At 35.9% G+C, this 18,730-nt stretch overlaps 2 protein-coding genes across 3 annotated transcripts; one reads left to right on the forward strand and one right to left on the reverse strand.

Moving 5' to 3' along the window:
* The first annotated feature begins 5,644 nt into the window (after positions 1-5,644).
* LOC110842130 (acidic mammalian chitinase) lies at positions 5,645-8,145 on the forward strand. Its single transcript, XM_035846584.1, has 11 exons — positions 5,645-5,794; positions 5,897-6,085; positions 6,158-6,276; positions 6,342-6,436; positions 6,522-6,558; positions 6,649-6,776; positions 6,850-6,892; positions 7,151-7,237; positions 7,319-7,504; positions 7,577-7,702; positions 7,792-8,145. The coding sequence occupies exons 1-11, from the start codon at positions 5,683-5,685 to the stop codon at positions 7,921-7,923; spliced, it is 1,254 nt and encodes a 417-aa protein (XP_035702477.1). The 5' UTR covers positions 5,645-5,682; the 3' UTR covers positions 7,924-8,145.
* Positions 8,146-14,752: 6,607 nt separating this feature from the next.
* Positions 14,753-17,836, reverse strand: LOC110842131 (spore coat protein SP85). Of its 2 annotated transcripts, XM_035847025.1 has the most exons (3): positions 17,739-17,836; positions 15,711-16,600; positions 14,753-15,635 (listed from the first exon to the last, which is right to left on the reverse strand). In XM_035847025.1, the coding sequence occupies exons 1-2, from the start codon at positions 17,785-17,787 to the stop codon at positions 15,720-15,722; spliced, it is 930 nt and encodes a 309-aa protein (XP_035702918.1). In that variant the 5' UTR covers positions 17,788-17,836; the 3' UTR covers positions 14,753-15,635; positions 15,711-15,719. The 2 variants fall into 2 exon arrangements, with proteins under 2 accessions (XP_035702918.1, XP_021943535.1); XM_022087843.2 differs by lacking the exon at positions 14,753-15,635 and having other exon boundaries at positions 15,637-16,600.
* Between the last annotated feature and the right edge of the window lie 894 nt (positions 17,837-18,730).

The following is an 18,730-nucleotide window of genomic DNA, read 5'->3' on the forward strand; positions in this document are numbered from 1 at the left end:
TACTTTTAATGCATTCCTCCATATCTTCGGTAATTCCAAACATATTCAGCCCAAACTTTCCACCAAAACTGGTAGTGATATCACTCATCACCATGCATAATATCATTCGATTTGACCACGAACTGAGCTGCTTAAAAATATCATAGTGGTGTTAAGATTACAAATCACATTCTAATTTGTTCGCACGAAAGAATAATTACGCCATGCATGTCCATGAAAATGCTAGCGTGATACTTAAACTCTGTGTTTTCCTGTACTGATGAGAAGTAAATTCAAAGTTTGATTCAAGCAGAAATCTTGAATTACCAACGGCGTTCCATTGTCGATGTAGTTGGAGCCGAATTTTATCTTTAGAGCGCCACATGCCTTTATCTCCCTCACCAGCACGGACCGTTTTCCACCGAATTCGACCGTGTGTCTCATATGCATTTTCAAGACTCCAGTCGACGTCTTGTTCACCCACGATGCTAATGTAAAGACGAACCCATTCGTGACCACGGAGTCCACCAGCATTAAGGGAAAGATGAGAAAACCAGGCATAGCAATTTTCCCGTGCAGTTTGATACGGATAAATTGACAGATAATTTGCAATATAGGGATCATTGCAACTATCGTGGGAACTATTCGCACCATGAGGAATCCATTCATGTATTTTTCCAAGATTTGAATTTTCCTATAGAACTTAACGCATGCTCGATTATCCGATATCGTTTTTGTGCTTGAAATCCGTCTGTAAGTAATTTAAGCCAGTTATATTAAGTTTCTAAAAGTAGGTCGAATTCAGAAATTTATCTCGCAAAGGAATAATATTGTATAAAGAAAAAAATGCATAGACCATTTAAATTAAAGCAAATCGATAGGCGATAATTTTTTTTTGCTTAATTTTCACATAAACGTACTAAATGCCTTGAAATTCTACACAAAGATGTTAGAAAAACTTGAAGAATAGGTGGTGTAAAACGACAGTCAATCGTGGAAATTTTAAAATTCAAAATCTATATTTATTTTGCTCAGAAATATTTTAAGTTTCTGGTGACTACTTCACAGCTTCCCCACGCTTTGAAATAAATTCATTAATTCAGTGGAACACCGAGTCCACAACAAATAAGTAAAAGCGTCTCTTTCCCCACGTTCGCCTAAGTTATAAAAATTGCATCTAATTAGAGATTTCAAATTTTGAAAAAGTTTTGAAATTCTAGCAGAAAAATTTCAAATTTTGAGCAAGTTATATGAAATTTTGAAAAATTAGAGGTGTGAAAATTTTTTAAAAATAAACAAAATTGAAGTCTCTGATGACAACATGCGTTTGGCCTGATCGTTCATCAGCGCATCTTTTCCGCTGGCAACCTGATAGTCATACGCTTGTCACAAATATCGTCACAACTTGGCGAATAGTCAAATTGACATGGAAATTCCTCCAGTTTGTTAAATAAGTCATGCATTGCGGTCATTTTGGCACAGGTGTGGACCCTTAACTCGTTGGACACAGGGTATTCCGACCTGGGTTTTAATGGGTTGGGTTTTATTGGGTTTTATTGGGTTTTAATGGGTTGTAAATGAATAAAACCCACTGGGTTTTACCATGTTAAGTGGGTTTTATTTGGGTTTTAATGGGTTTTATTGGGTTTTAATTGAGTTTTACCTTAAAACTGCATTCTAAAAGCTAAATACATCTCCTATACGTTAGAAGACGTTATCTCAATTCACTAAAGCAGTTTATTTCGTTACTATTCTAATATATGAAAATCCGGAACAAATCAACAATTGACTCCATCTTTAGCATCACAGATTTCAAGTGTTATAAAACAAAAATAATTTCCGAATACATACAAAATCCGAATTATTTTTGTTGAGTTATTACACTGAAAACTAATAAAACCCAATAAAACCCATTAAAACCCAATAAAACCCAATAAAACCCATTAAAACCCAAATAAAACCCAATTAACATGGTAAAACCCATTAAAACCCACGGGTTTTATAATTTTTGATTAAAACCCTGGGTTTTTCCAAACCCTGGTTGGTCACCTTGGTATGTTTCCTTGTAAGCAATGATATTTATTATACACGTGTGTGCAGCACTTCAAGTCATTTAGTCCGGTCATGTGAGAATTAACCAAAAAACATTATTGTCCATCGTTTTACTCCGGACTGTACATTCCCTAACTAAGAAGGCCTTCGGATGAAATAAAATATGGTTGATAAATATCTTAAATCCGTAGCCTGCGGTTCGTAAAGTTTGAATGAGGAATAATTAAGGGCTTCGATATGAAAACGAATAATAGAGGAATTAATAACATGTGTGCAATTAAAAAAATCATTTGAATAACCAAAACATCATATTGTTAATGTGCTGGACTTTTTCATTGAAGACAACAAATCAAATATTTCTACCCCTTCAGAAGTTCGAAGTAGTCAAGGATAGCCACAATTCCAGAGAATAGGATGTAAAAGGCCCAGGGTGTCCCACTACAGAACATGTGCAAGGCCATCCATGCTTCAAACAGGAAGACAAAGATTTCCAGCTTTACCCATTCAATTTCGCCACACCGGTCGGACATGGAGAGGAGAAATGGGGGCGTGCAGGGATCCATGGTTAACAGAGCGATGACTGCACATGGCACCGCGGCGACAGTTATCTCCGATAGAGTTATTAACACAACCATCACTTTAGCTTCCAAGGACGTTTTGGTGGTCCCAAAATCTAAAAATTGATAAGTTTCATTGAGAAACCAAAAATAATTAGTGCAGATTGTTGTCGGCCGACTGATAAACTCTGGTCAGTAGTTATTCAATACCAGTTTTCTAACATTGTGTTTGTGGTGTGTGCATTAACGTAAGACTCAATTTTGTCTGCATTTGTTGTGACGAACGGGTCTAGTTATAAAACACCTACCATAAACACCTTACCAGACATATTTTGCATGAACCGATACATCACATACGGGTAGGAACTCTACCTTTAAGAAGATCTTTTTCAAAGGCCAGAATCGAGTTGATGACTTGAATTGGAGTAACATCATAAAAAATATTACATCCGCAACCCATCAGAATTGTGAAGCAGATTAGAAAAGGGAATCCTTGCAATCTTTGCAGTAGTGTAAGCTGACTAAAGCTTAAATGATAGAGGAGGACAAGGAAGTAACCGAATGCAAGGATAGATTGACATTGGAATACTTTCACTCTACGGGGCGATTTAATAACTGCTAGCTTGGCTGACGTAGTGTCAAATTCAAATGGGAGACAACGTAACTTCCGTAATAATTTGAAATTTCGGATTAACAAGGGTAGAAAGTTGTCTGTGTACATGGCGATGAATGAAAAATCAGTGACTTTACGATCTTCCCTACTCAATCCTAAAAATCAAATAATAGATTAAGGGTAATGCGAATGAAGTATTTGATACCAGTATATATGATTAAGTATTTGCTAGATATTAGTTTGAATAAACATGTATTGTAATCCAAATTGCAAGTATGGGGAGCAATTTTGTGTCATAAAAATGTATAACTCCCACTACTAAATAATATTCCGGCTGAATAACACGCAGATCTACTTATAAAACAGTAATGTGATTATTATTGAGACATGTAATCAATTTTTGGTCAACATCCGTTATTTATCCACGTGGATTATTACAACTTTGTTGTCACCCCTGTTTGCTCAAGTGACAAGAAGAACATTACTGGTCAGCCTATAAACTAAATACATAGAATGAATATTTAATAACCAGACTGCTTATAATGATTAAGAGGCATATTCAATCAATTTGCTGGCCAAACTTGCTTGGTTATGTGACGATTAAAAGGAAAAGGCTGTAATATTTAGTTAGAGAACTAATGGCGGACTTGAAATTGGATCGGATTCAATGGATTTGAAATTTCATCATTTTGCTATATTTCAATTATTTTGACTTATTATTAAAAAAAAGGTGGGGTTTTACGTACGCGTATTAGCTCATGGCTCTTGCATACAGACATGATAGGTAGGACAGGTAGATTTTAACTAGGAAGGTTGGGATAGGTTCCATTTGGACAGTTACAATTGCATAATACTACTTATCATATCAGTAGCGTGAATGCAAATCACTGGGTTGGAGAAAACACGTATCACTCATCAGCATGTACCGTACCGGAGTCTTTAGCCCAGATAGGAGTCAGCTTCTGCCTTATTCAGGCACTGACTATCCCCAAGTAGACTACTTTCCAGTACGCTGATGTTGATTTACCAAAAACTCCAACCACCCAATTTCGAAACAGGGACCTCTGAGGAAAGAGATGGAAGGTCTAACCACTCAGCTATGACCCCGGCCCATGACTTATTATTAATTATCCATGAATATGTGCTCTACGACAGACACACACCTTGTCAATTGACAATTATGAATATCTTAAGCCATATACATGTACATGTACATATCGTCGTATTAATTCTAAAACGACGTAAGTGCAGTCGTGTGTTAATCCGAAAAAGACGTAAGTGCAGTCGTGTGTTAATCCGAAAAAGACGTAAGTACACAATAAAATCTTGTAAAAGGACGTAAGTGCAATTATAATTTTAACAACAGGTCAGTTTTTTCAAAACTAATTATATTTAAGTAAGTTTAAAATTTAAATTTAAATATGTATATTATATTTATTGAAGTAAATCTTTCATCTTCATCAATAATTCCATTAATAAATAAACTGCGGCAACGCACGGTACACAAGTAGCGCAAAAATACTGAGAATGCGATACAACAAAGAAAACAAAGATTGCCGAATCTGAATTATGTAAAAATAACAAAATAATTGAGATTTCCTCATTCTATCTTGCCACTCTGAAGAATAATGCATCTTACATGTTTTACTGTTTTATCAATCCTAATTAATAAATCAATCTTATGGTTTTATATCTCCTACGTGTTCGATTCAATATTTGTAAAAATCTCATTTTGCCCTGACCACACCCCCTAGGCTCGAGGGTGTGTGTCACAACTCGGGAACACTTACTTTAACTCTATTTCATCCATGGATTCAATTTTTGTAAAAGCCTCATTTTGCTCTGACCACACGCCATGGGAGCGAGGGGGTGTGATCCGATTGGCCCCAAAATATGACGGGATCCTCCCCGTAGGGTCATACGTATGATTCCGCAAACCGAGATTTTGAAATTTCACAACCAATAGTTATATATATACATTCAAAATATATATAATTTAATTTTTGACAAACTCCAAAGAGTTACAAACTTTAATGCATAAATATTTAGCACATTCCAATATATAAATATGTATTTAAACTTACGAAGTAATTTTAAACAAAAACTGACCAGTTGTTAAAGTTATAATTGCACTTACGTCCTTTTACAAGATTTTATTGTGTACTTACGTCTTTTTCAAATTAACACACGACTGCACTTACGTCGTTTTCGAATTAACACACGACTGCACTTACGTCGTTTTCGAATTAATACGACGATATACGTTTTCCACAAATAAAATAGAAAACAAACCTCTTCACTAATTCACAAGCTGGATGGAAACATTTTTTTTAGTTATCAATGATTGAAATAATCTCAAGAATGCAAGTTATCAATTCCGATAAATATAAACATCAGTGCATTAAATTTATTGGATTGTAAATATAAAAACCATCATTTTATATCACGCATGATATACACATTCATTAGATCACGAATTGTATGCAAAAAGCTTTGCAAAACATAAGTTGCCAAAAAATGTGGCAAAAACTATTTCTGGCTGCCTTCCTTGGTCTGGTGGGGTGGACTCTGGGCACTCAAGAGGTTCAACAAGGCATGTATCAAAACACTATAACTGTTTGTAAATTTTTCGCCAGAAATTTTTGCCAATTTAGGAAATATTTAACTAACAACATATAAAATACTTATTTGTCAGACTCCAAGATCCTCGCCTGTTACTATGGCAGTTGGTCCGTCTATCGTCCCAGTAATGGCCAATTTAACGTGGAAGACATCGACCCGAACATCTGCACTCACCTAATTTATGGAACCGTGGGGTTAACTTTGGACGGTGTCATGCAAGTTTTGGACCCATGGAACGATTTGGAGGAGAATGATGGACGAGGTGAGGTCAAATATATGCAAAAGTACTTAGATTTTTGCCATTAGAAAATCGCGTGTATTGCAATTCTTCTAGGCGCCATGCGACGATTCACCAATTTGAAACAGGCCAATCCTAACCTAAAAACACTGCTCGGATTTGGTGGGTGGAACGATTGCGAACCGATTGGAGATGGTTGTGCAAAATATTCAAATGTGAGTAAATCTAAATTTAACATGATTGACAAAAATGCGTGTTAACAATTTCTGCAAGTTTTTAGATGGCTTCCACCCTCGCTAATCGTACACGATTCATCAACAGTGTCGTAACATTTTTGGAAAGTTACAATTTCGACGGATTCGAGCTTGATTGGCAGTAAGTTTAACTAGAAATTTCTTAGTTACTTCTTTATAAAATATTGTGACTTCATGTACTAAAATTAACTCGTGGTCGTCATCAGGTATCCAACATTGAGAGGTGGTCGACCAGAAGATAGGGTATGCTCGCCAATCAAAAAACAATGCCAACTGTCTATCCATATCTCCTAATGACTGATTGAATAAAGGAATAATATTTAACTTTGACAGGCTAATTTTGCCCTGCTTTGTGCCGAGATGAGGACAGAATTTGACTCGCGAGGCTGGCTTCTCACGGCAGCCGTATCTGCAATGGAGCCCATTATCAACGCCGCTTACGATATCCCATCAATTTCACAGTTAGTTATGCATGAGCCAGTTTAAATATGTGCATGTCATTACTCATTTATCTCACATTACTTAAATTGACAGGTCACTTCACTACTTATCTCTCACGGCTTACGACATGTCCGAGGTAACTTATACAAATATACAGATTATAAATCTATTTATGGATTGAACGCATACATACACCGTAAATAAACTTGCGTAAAATTTACTCAAGGTTAAATAAAAAGAGAATAAGCTCAAAAATTGGACAAAATTAGACAAAAAAGGGTTGGATAAATTCTGCCCAATCGTTGTGCCATCCTAATTTTTTAAAATCAACATTAAGTAAATTTTGCACAACTTTTTTTAGAGTATAAATTAGTATTGTGTGTTTTATGTGCAGATTTTGCAAAACTACACACACCACCACGCACCGCATGGACCAATTCCGGAGGACAGTTCGTATCCTGATCGCTACTTCCTTAACGTGGTAAATATGTAAATAGGATTTTTGTTCAATTTCATTATAAATTTACATACTGATCTAACTCAATATTTGATATGTACTTAGCAACATGCCGTAAACCTTTGGCTTAATGGGGGCTGTCCCGCGTTTAAATTAGCTCTCGGAATGTGGACTTACGGGTATGGTTTTATATTGGCGAATGAGGCTGAAAGTGGATTTTACGCCCCGACCAGCAGTCTCATTGATTCTCCACCTTACACGAGAGAACCTGGGATTTGGGGATACAATGAGGTGCATTGTGATACTGAGGGAGTTGAGATATGCAAAAAAATGCGTGAAATATGATGCCATCTTGCATTTTAGATCATTGAGAAACAAGCTACCGAAGCAGGTTGGCGTATTGTGCGGAATCCTTTGGTTATCGGACCTTACGCCGTCCAGGGAAGGAGATGGATTGGTTATGATGACCCCGAAAGTGTGGGCCAACGGGTACATACGATTTGCAACAAGTTAACTTCCTTAATTTTGACTTTTTAGTATTTGTTACACGGTGAAGTAAGCAATTGATGTATGTACAGGTTGAGTACATTCTCGAGAAGGGTTTAGCCGGAGGAATGTTCAGGGCCATTGAGACAGACGACTTTAGAGGACTTCACAGCTCGGAGACGTTTCCACTGCTTAAAGCAGCGAAACGAGGCCTGGCTATGTAGCCTATGACAGAGACGTTAACTTCAAATCTGCAAAGCACTGGTCTTATCTAAGAAAATATTTATGCATAAATACCTATGCAAATTTAGAATATAGTTATTTAGTTATTTTTGCTTCAAAAAGTTTTCAGGCTATCTTCAAGTCAATTTGTACGTTAAGTGTATATGCCAAAAGTAAGATCTTGAGATTATCTTGCAATAAATTATGTATATATTTTCGTGCAAGTTGGTTTTGTGTACTTATCGACATCACTAATTCTGAGCAGGATGTGACTCTATAAATATTTATTATACATGCATAATCAAGTACCTACTTCGGTAGAAATAATTTACTGGTTTACGTACATATCTACTAAATACGCCAAAGTTCCGGTTTGAAAGCCGTTTTGAAAGGTGCGAAATGAACATACAACTTATTTAAGTACTTACATATGCGTCTAAATATTTTTGTGAAGGTTGCATGAAGAAAATGAGTTGAATTTAGAGTCGTTTTAACCTAACAATTTGCAATTTACACGTGCACATTTATGTATGTATGTTCATTCAATAAAACTACTTTGCAATAATACTTATGTATGTAGGTAACTTTTATACGGATACCATGATTACCGATATTTATTATTACTTCCATACCATTTCGCCTTGCTCAAGTCCCCGTACTGTCAATGACTGGAGGAACTTTATAAGTTCCATCACGACGTAGATCGAGCAATTTACTTAGCTTGATTAAATTCTCCTTTCCATGCATGTACATCCAATCTACTCTAATTTGTTTATTCTAAACTTATGAAGTAACAAAATTCACGCGAAGCAAATAAAGACGATCATTCATTTGTAAATTTTTCGTGTTCGAGGCAAGATAAGAATTACAAGTGATATTTTAAAATTATGTTGCCGTAAAGAATATCGCCTAAATTTTCAAATTCGTAAATTTTTCTTTTTCGCCTTGGTCATGTTCTCATCACTGTTTATCGTATTCTGTAATTACGGCTATTACATGGGCGTGGTTCCATTCAAATTCAAACTAAGCAAATTAGGTACCCCGTCTCAGCATAAAAACGGATTACAGACGGTAATTAAAACGCCCAAACATATATAATTTACGCTTATTTTAGATAAATCGGATCTTTACTTTCAGGTAATATGTTCAGCAATTCACGTCGGAATGGCTGCCCGATTAATTGTAACGTCCTACAATGATTTATCAATAAATTTTAAAACGCAATCCAAGGCTATATTTTATTTCAATGTTGTCCAAAACATGTCCTGGATATGGTTTAATTTACTAGTCTCCTGGACAATCTGGAAATATCATGAAAATTTTAAGAAAATGGTTGTGCAATCGTGGGCTTATAATCACATGTACGGAAGCCGAACGGTGAGCTGAACTGATTGCAAATTTTGCAATCCTTCAAAATGTTTAATTGAAGGCACACAAATTGCGAATTGCTACATAGGGCAATTATTATATAGGGTGGTGTAAATGTCTCGCAACAATGGAAAATTTTTTAAAGCCAAAAGAACGTAAATTTCCATTAGTTTTCCATTTTGAATTCAGGTTTCTATTGATATCAATAAAAATCTCAACTCGTAACTATTCAACTCTAATATAAAACAGGGGATATAATCACAAGATTCTTGAAATTGTGAATTTCTGGGAAACAACTTCGGTAACCAATGGAAATTTATGGATTTTTCCTATTTAAAAATTGTCCATTGTGACGAGGCAATGAAACCACCCTGTACTAAAATACAAGTATTTTTAAATTTCAGCCCTCAATTCATGCCCATGTGCTGTGCATTATTCAAATTTCTGTATCGATTCTCACCATCACACTGAAAACATATTTCTCCTGTGGATCAACCACTTTGCTCCCTGCGTGTGTAACCACGATAAAAACGGTTTGGTCTTTTGGAACGTTTAGCGCAGACACAAATTCGAGCTTGCCTATTGCTGACGACTTCCAAAATTTTTACGCTTTCTTCACCATGATCGACATGTCATCTAACATTTGGACTTTGCTGGTCGAAATATTCGGCCAACTATTAATGCTTCTTGGCATCTTTGAACTTCTAAATGGAGCCAAAGCATTTACAACTTCATTATCTGCTGATCCTTTAATTCATTACAAAAACTTGTTCAAAGTGTCTCAAAAACGTTCAGCGCAGATTTTATATCAATGGCGCGAACTAAAATTATTGTCTGATTCAATTAACGCTGTTACGAACGGGATTGTGTTTGTGTTTTGGATTGTTGCCACTTCTTACGTGAGCGGGACGTTTGATCAAGTTACTCGATACGCGTCATGGTTTGATAAATGGTCCAATTTCCATTTTGTTACAATTGTCGGCTTAGTGTTTGGAGTTGCGCCAAAAATTTGCGAAGAGGTAAAGTGAGATTTTAAAGCATAACGGCTCCGGTATTTGTAATATCTTTTTTCTTCATTGAAGGTAGAAAAGTTTCGAGAATTTATATTACGTGGAGAAAACGAGAATCTGTTTTCACTGGATGAGCGTACCCGCCTTTTAGCGGATTTGGATAGGAACCCGGTGGGAATTGGGGGTTCAACCAAGTTTGTCATTAACAATAATTTTTTGGCAAATGTAAGTTAATCAAGTGGATATTACGGATTATTTGATGTTTGTGCACTGCACTTGTGGTGTACATACATATGACGATTATGTTCTGATTTATTTAGATGCTGATGACTCTTCTAACACTTTTCGTTGTCGTGCTGCAAACATAGAAATGCTCAATATATACATATATAAATGCATGTCTTAGGGTTTATGCATTCTCAATGAAGTTGCGTCACATTTACTCAAGATTGAGTAAAACGTGGATGGCTCAAAAATTGTTGTGTCCTCTGTTTTCCTTAACTTTGGATAAATTTTGCCAAGCTCTATTAAAGTGTACATGCATTTCCTCACTGAGGGTCAAATTTTCCGTATTTATGTATTAGGGTTTACCACGTTAGAATATCAATAGCAATTAGCATTATTGTTTTCCAGCTAGGCTGTACAGTAAATTAAATTAGTCAATACCATCCGGAAAATTGTTTTCCTCTTAATTTTTTACTTAATTGGCAACACAAACATTTGTACTCATACTATTTCATATTGTGAAGCAACATACTGCACACTACTTGTTTTTCTGATCAGCACTTAAGATCCTAAGTCAACAGCAGTAAGGAAACGGTTTGATTGATGCAGAAATCTTCAATTACGAGAGGAGTACCCTTATCCACAAAATTCTGTCCAAATTGAATCTTGGTTGCGGTACAAGCCCTAAATTCCTTCCTACACGAGGATTTTATTGGGAGTCGTTTCAACTCGCGATTAAGGCCGGACAACAACTTGGCCGAGTTTGTATTCACTTTCGCCGCCATACTTTCAATGACCAAGTTCATTATCACTGACAAGGGAACATACCGAGGTGTCCAACGAGTTAAGGGTCGACACCTATACCAAAATGACCACAATACATGACTTGTTAAACAAACTGAAGGAATTTCCGTGTAAAATTCACTTTTCCTCAAGTTGTGACGATATTTGTGACGAGCGCATGACCATCGGGTTGCCAGCGGGAGAGGTCAGCCGCTGAACGATCAGATCGAACACAGAGAAGCGTCGTCGTCTTCGTCGTCTTCACGTCGTCATCAGAGATTTCAAATTCTTACAAATTTTGAAAACATCTTGAAATTTTGAAAAAAATTTGAAATTTCTTCAAAATTTCAAAAATTTCTTCAAAATTTCAAAAATTTCTTCAAAATTTCAAAAATTTCTTCAAAATTTCAAAAATTTCTTCAAAATTGCAAAAATTTCTTCAAAATTTCAAAATTTTCTCAAAATTTCAAAATTTCTCAAAATTTCAAAATTTCAAAATGTTCTCAAAATTTCAAAATTTTCTAAAAAATTTTTCAAAATTTTAAGGTGTTTTCAAAATTTGAAAGAATTTGAAATCTCTGATGAGGACAACGCTTCTCTGTGGTCGACCTGATCGTTCAGCGGCCGACCTCTCCCGCTGGCAACCCGATGGTCATGCGCTCGTCCCAAATATCGTCACAACTTGACAAAAAGTGAATTTTACACGGAAATTCCTTCAGTTTGTTTAACAAGTCATGTATTGTGCTCATTTTGGTATAGGTGTCGACCCTTAACTCGTTGGACACCTCGGTATGTTCCCTTGTGAGTCGACTACAAGAAGTGGAAAGATTATGAAACTAGGCAGCGGAATCTTAGAATACAACTTGATGGAAACGAATTGTGTGAAAATTTGAATTTGTGGAACGACACCAATCATGGCGGGGACAAGTTGTCCTTGCGTCGCATTGTTGAGGGTTTTGTTGATCAATCGGATACATCGGTAAGTTTGTAGGCATTTGGTGACACGAATTTCAAATGCTTTGAAATCGGGAAGGTAATATAGTCTACGTCTATGGTTGGCTAAGTGTATATTTAAAGCAGCAATTTAAATGTTCAAGAGAGTTAAAATCCAAGTCTTTCAATTTTTAACCGCCCATGTCCTGTAGTATAAGTGTGTGCCTAAATACGTAATTATTTTGCATTTGTTTATTTAATTCTTGTGTAATCGTAGCGGGAAGTCAATATTACCGTTGGTTGTTTGAACGAAGAAATATGAATGTATGTAAGTATTTAAATAAATATGTACATAGCTAATGTTAATTTGCCAATACATTTGTACACGTATGGTATGGTCACACTTTATACATTTTTATAAATATAAGTAGTCAGTAATTCGATTCGGAGAATTCAATTGAGTCAACATACATGTCTAAATGCTCGTAAATTATTTAAGGAAACTTCCTCAAAATTTTTCCATCAGTTATGTATTTAAAACACATTTGACTGGAAACTCTAACTCGTATCGGCCTTGATAAAGAAACAAATAATTGGTATTCCGACTAAATTTCAATTTTAAGCCCAAAAGCAAATATTGTGAATCATTTCGTAAATTTCTCTGAATCAATGATATGGATCTCCACTAAAATATTTCCTCTCTCTCTACCAGTGCCGTATCTGTCCTTGGTCCGGCCTGGAGAGTTAGACTCTTGTCTGGCCTTTTACGTGAAAAATTACTAAAATTTACTTAGCCGATTTATTTCGCTTATTTCTTTTCGGTTACAAGTATATAGTGATTTATGTGCTAAAAATTAGTCAGGCATGCATTCAACGGGCTTCTGATTATTTCATATGCTTTTATACCGGTAACTGCACCACATGTTTCCCACCGTAAAAACCACTTTATCCCACCTGTCGTGGAGAAAAGCTAAACCCTGAATAGATCGTATACGCACATTGCACAACCAGGTTTTGAATGAATCGTAAATTTTTGAATACATTGGTGAAGCCTAGAATATTTATGGTGATAGGTAAGCACAATTTTGGAAAAAATATTGTCAATCTCAAAGATGACAATTTTTAACCTCTGATCCCAACACTAACAATGGAGGTCTTCCAACGTATGCTCACAGATTTGACCAGACTAGCGTCAAATATAATTAGTATGAAATTTGCAAGTGTTTTCCTTGCTCGTTTTAGTTTTGTATGGTCGGCTTAACTCAATTTAAGGATTCTGATATGTGGAAACCTTGGTGCAATTATTTTATACCAAAATACAGATATAGACAATATATAGAAACAAATATCTGCAGATATTGAACCATACGCTTAGTGGACAAATTTAAGTGTTTTTAAGGGATGGGATCAAAAATTCTGATCTCAGACTTTCACCATATTTTTTGAAAATTGTAGCTTTATCTAACTACGAATATTCTTACTTTCTGATATGCACAAACTTGGAATTCCGAAATTCTCGAGTTGCATTTAATTTAGGATTAAATTATAGTTTGTTACTATATGTATTTGCAAACTTTTTTAAATTCTAACTAATACAAGAGTTTTAAAAAACAGTTTAACACCGTTCTGCAAAGAATTGAAAACCGCGCTTCTAAAATTTGCCAAACATCCGATCAAGTACAAACCGATTTGTCATAATCTCCCAATTTCGAATGCTGCAAACGATAGATATGAGACTTGATTGACAAATTCCACGAAACATAAACTATCGAATAAGTTGCATTAAGACAATTTTGGTTATTGTTGAAATTAAAACCCAATGTGTACTTGCCTATTTTTTGTCAAGATTGATGCGGATTCGCATTTATCACACCCCACTTTCGTGCATTACAGCTCCTAGAGAAAAATGACGCATGAGTCTCAATTTGTTCGCGCGGAAATGTTAGAACGCATTCAAAGATTTTGACATAATTAGAGAAAAATATGTATCTGGAATTGTTATGAAAGACTTCGAAGGTCGGTTAGACCAAAAAATATTTGGTGACAGATACGGCACTGAGTAGGATCATGTATTTAGTGGTAGGGGCTAAGTGTTTAATGCACAATATTCGAAATATTTAGATACTGAAATTTTGCATGATCGGGCCACACAGACACATAGTTTCGTGAACTTATTAAGGCTCGATTGATTGGGTCACTGCCTTCACAATCATATTTGAAAAATTGTTTGCTTGGGTTATTAAGTAAACTTTGAAAATTTTTCAACTGAGAGGACTATATTATGCTACCTCAACCGATTTACAGATATCGTTCCAGAGAGCTTAAATTTGAATATTGTATCCCACTGGAGGTAATCTAAACTTTTCGGAAGTAAAACAAAATCAAGTTACCGATATTCTTTGTTTAAGTATGTAACCTTGGTTGGGAACGTTATGTATAAGTTATATGACCTATACTTCGAAATGTCCATTATATCTAGTTTCTGCATCACAGGTACCGGTACAGCCCTTCGGGCCGTCCGGCCTGGAGAGTGCTCTCCACCTAAAACCAGTGCTCCTACGGCCCTGCTCTCTACATAAATAAGTATTTATTTCCACGTAATCGTGTTCCACGTACATACATAAGGGCATCTTAACCACATACCGCATACACGTAATCAAGAGAAACAATGGTTAAAAAGTACGCAATTTGTGTCCTTAGTTACTGCAGATAATCAAGTACTTTTCTTGCTTAGATGGAAGACCTCCCGAACTACCCATGTAAACATGAACTTTGTCAAATTTTGGTAACACCTCTCCTTAATTTTTTAAACACGTTTTATCTTAAAATGTGATCAAACAAAATGTCTCTTGCGAAGCTCCTAAGCGTGCAAATTATTTGCGATTTGTATCTAAGACTTAATTCATATATTTTTCGTTGTAAAAATTACTTTATTTCGAAATTATTATTTAAGCCTGCTTTGTTATCTTTATAATCAAGTTTCTACTATTTTTCAGCTATAAATAAAACTAAAAATTCAATGTGTGAGGTATTTATGTAAAGACATTACTCTGAATTATGTACCTATATGTTTCTGGGAATTTTGAAAACTAATTATACATTCATTATACCAATGCCCATTAAAAAATTTACAAAAGTACTTTTTGTAATTATTTATGGACATAATTGTACATGTTTAATATCTAGTTTGTAAACCAGTATGTAACGAGCTGACACTGGAATAAAGAATTGCAAGAGTTAATAATCGAAGCCTTAGTTTGAAGAATTGTTAAAATGATCATGTTATCGAATAAAATTTTATGTATGTATCCTCTTAGAGAAAATAGTCCTTTGTCACACTGCCTGATAGATGAATAATAGCAAACATAATAGTAAAACAGCCTGTTCTCGAATTACTGAAATGAAAATGAATAAAACTGCGTCAATTTATTTTCGCATAATTTTTAATAGATAGAAAATTTTCAATATACAATTAATTATTAAATACAGGTGGCATGATCCTTGCAGGAATCCACTTGTTTGCATGGTTTACAATTTTGTCTTTGCTGATCCCAAATATTTCCAGTGGGGCACGACCTTTCATCCTTTGGTGACTTTGTGGTCTCCTTAAACCAATAATTCGGGCCGCAGATTTGATCAGCGTTCTGTCCATATTCACACTTTTCCCTGTCAGGAATGCAATTTTTGTCGTTTTTGTACTTTTCCTTTGTCGCTTCGTGAAGGAAATCCCATGGCGTGCATTGTCCTCCGGTTAGTTTAGCTGCTAAAGGGTTGGCATCGTCGACAAAATCACCCTCGGCACACTGTTCCAAGACCCAAGTTCCAGTCGCCGGCTTGAGCGGGTTTTCAGGCTCAACTCGGGCACAGCGGTAGTAAAAAGACTTCTTGTTGACACAGTAGTCGCATTGGTCACAGTCGTTCGGGTTACAGGGATCGCCTTCGGCGTATTTGCAATCACCAGGCGCTGGGGGATCGGTGGAGGCTTCCGTCGGAGGATGGGTGGGAGTTTCCGTTGGGGGATGGGTGGGAGCTTCCGTTGGGGGAGGGCTGGGATCAGGAATTGGGACTGCCGTCGTTGAACTGGAATTGTGACACGGGGTCACGTTGGGCCAATCACAAGTGTCGTTTTTCACATCGTAAACTAGATATGGATTTCCTTGGCAACCTTTTATATTGTTCACATCGCAATCTGGGCATGCCATATCCGAAGCGCGGCCATTACTACATGTAATAAATCTCGTGCAGTCATTTGGATGGAGATAGTTGCCGTTTTCTTTCGCAGAGCAGTCGTAGTATTTCACGTTATCAAAATTGGGGCGACGAGGCACCGCACTCTCGTCCAGGTCTTCATCGAAGGGGGCTATAAAAATTAGGAATTATTTGATTTGTAGGAGTTAATTGCTTAGGAGGAGAGTACGCCAAAATGATAATGACAGATCTTGATGTCCTTTGGATATATGGTAGTACCCCCTCTGAAAGTAAAAAGTGTGAAGCGGTTTGATGCCATGGCCCAATTTACGCCCGTCACACCCCTTTGAAGGCGCGCCCGATGCCAAACTAGCTGCACTAAAAAATTCGCCAAAAATCCAATTTTCTTCGGATTTTCATAATAGTTACATATTTATGATCCCAAATAGTTGCTTTGTCATATCAGATATCAATCTGAACTATTTTGGTATTTTGAATTTTTTCAAGCCATGCCCTTTTCAGGAAATATTCGAAAATATTGAAAATTTCTGAAAAGTTAATTTTGCAACTGAATATGATAAGGGGACTATCTGGGATCACAAATATATAATTATTATGAAAATCCGAACAAAATTGGATTTTTGGCGAATTTTTTAGTGCAGCTAGTTTGGCATCGGGCGCGCCTTCAAAGGGGTGTGACGGACGTAAATTTGGCCATGGCATCAAACCGCTTCACACTTTTTACTTTCAGAGGGGGTACTACCATATATCCAAAGGACATCAAGATCTGTCATTATCAGGTTGGCGTACTCTCCTCCTTAGAAGGAATACGTATGATGAAAATATTAAGGTGATAAATATTTAATGTGGTCTTCAAGCGTCATTGTTTTTGATCTAACTGTATCCCAATTTTGGGAGTTTCGAAAATCGATTCAAGTTCATTATTTAGTTTTGAGATAAATTCGATTTTTATGACTTATCTAAATATAAATTAAAGTATGGGACTACGAAACCATGAGCTTGAAAATATGTGGTTAATTGGTTTCGGGGAAAAGATTTAGATATCTATGCAAATGAGCAAGTAAAAAAATGAAAAAAGAAGAAATTTAAAAAATTCCAATAATTGCAATAGTTGGTTTCGTATTACCAACAATTAACTTGATACTGACGTATTTAGCAAAAGGCGCATTTAGTATTCTTGAAATTGATGCCGCTTTAGAAATTTTCGTGTACATATATTGACGTAATGTTGGGAGTCAGTTCAATTAAGCACCTTAATTATAATATAATTGAAAAAATAAATAGTATACCAGCAATAACTGCACCGACAGCTAGGATTAGGACGGCCAAGTTTTTCATGATGAAGCAGGTTAACCTCAATAAGGGATCAGTTAACTTTAAGGAAACGGTTCTTCGAATGATTTCGATTCCAAGAAATGAGTCGCATTTTATACCATTGCTAAATAATTGGAGATATGTACATGAGTGTGCTTATCCTATGCCTTACAAATATCGGTGCACGTGCCATAGATCAGCAAAACCCATCAAGCCGAACCCTGACGTAATTATTTGGGTTAAATCAATAATGCATCTTTTAAATTGCATACATATGTACCTATGTACATACGACCTATTTATTTACAGGATAATGCAAGCCTCGGCAATCGATCAGACGAATAAGTAAATTGAATTGAGAACGATAAGCGAGTGTCAACCTCATTTTAATTAAATGACACATTCCTCCATAAGTGCAGGAGATAAGGCTATAAATAAAAATGTCATGAACAACAAATGCGAAATTTATTTGTGTTAAATAAATATGACCGATTTATGGTAATCTTGATTCTTAGGCTACTGTGTAGATTAAGAACATGAATTTCAACGAAAAAGGGTTTTATCAATTGAATGAGATTAGAAAATGGGGTGGAATTTAATGTGACACATTTTCTGGATACCGGGATCCCCGATAAGTGGAGAAAATAAGGCGAAAAAATTTGCAAGTGTAATATGATTCAATATGATACATTTTTTGGGGAGTGCGCATTATATTTGATTAAGTGGAGTCCCTGTCATTGAATGTAACGTTACAAGCCTTCAAGCGCCAGGATTTCATTAATGCAAAAATTTCGATAAACGATGACCTAATTGTGCATTATTTTACGTCACCTGGGGTGCGAAATAAACAAATATCTTTGTCTCATCTGCACAGTACATAGTTAAAGAATGAAGATAACCATAAATCGGTCATATTTGTTTAACACAAGCTCATTTCCCACCCCTTCTGCGTGACATTTGTAGCTAT

Source organism: Folsomia candida, unplaced genomic scaffold, assembly GCF_002217175.1.
Source record: "Folsomia candida strain VU population unplaced genomic scaffold, ASM221717v1 Fcan01_Sc001, whole genome shotgun sequence".
Classification (NCBI taxonomy): domain Eukaryota; kingdom Metazoa; phylum Arthropoda; class Collembola; order Entomobryomorpha; family Isotomidae; genus Folsomia; species Folsomia candida.

What these genes read in the sequence shown, in the direction of transcription:
- LOC110842131 (XM_035847025.1), bottom strand. Translation starts at nt 17,787, where the DNA reads ATGAAAAACTTGGCCGTCCTAATCCTAGCTGTCGGTGCAGTTATTGCT. An exon ending in TGTCGGTGCAGTTATTGCTG is followed by an intron (nt 16,601 to 17,738) that starts GTATACTATTTA and finishes TAATTTTTATAG; the next exon opens with CCCCCTTCGATGAAGACCTG.
- LOC110842130 (XM_035846584.1), top strand. Translation starts at nt 5,683, where the DNA reads ATGCAAAAAGCTTTGCAAAACATAAGTTGCCAAAAAATGTGGCAAAAA. An exon ending in GGAGGAGAATGATGGACGAG is followed by an intron (nt 6,086 to 6,157) that starts GTGAGGTCAAAT and finishes CAATTCTTCTAG; the next exon opens with GCGCCATGCGACGATTCACC. An exon ending in CCGAAAGTGTGGGCCAACGG is followed by an intron (nt 7,703 to 7,791) that starts GTACATACGATT and finishes ATGTATGTACAG; the next exon opens with GTTGAGTACATTCTCGAGAA.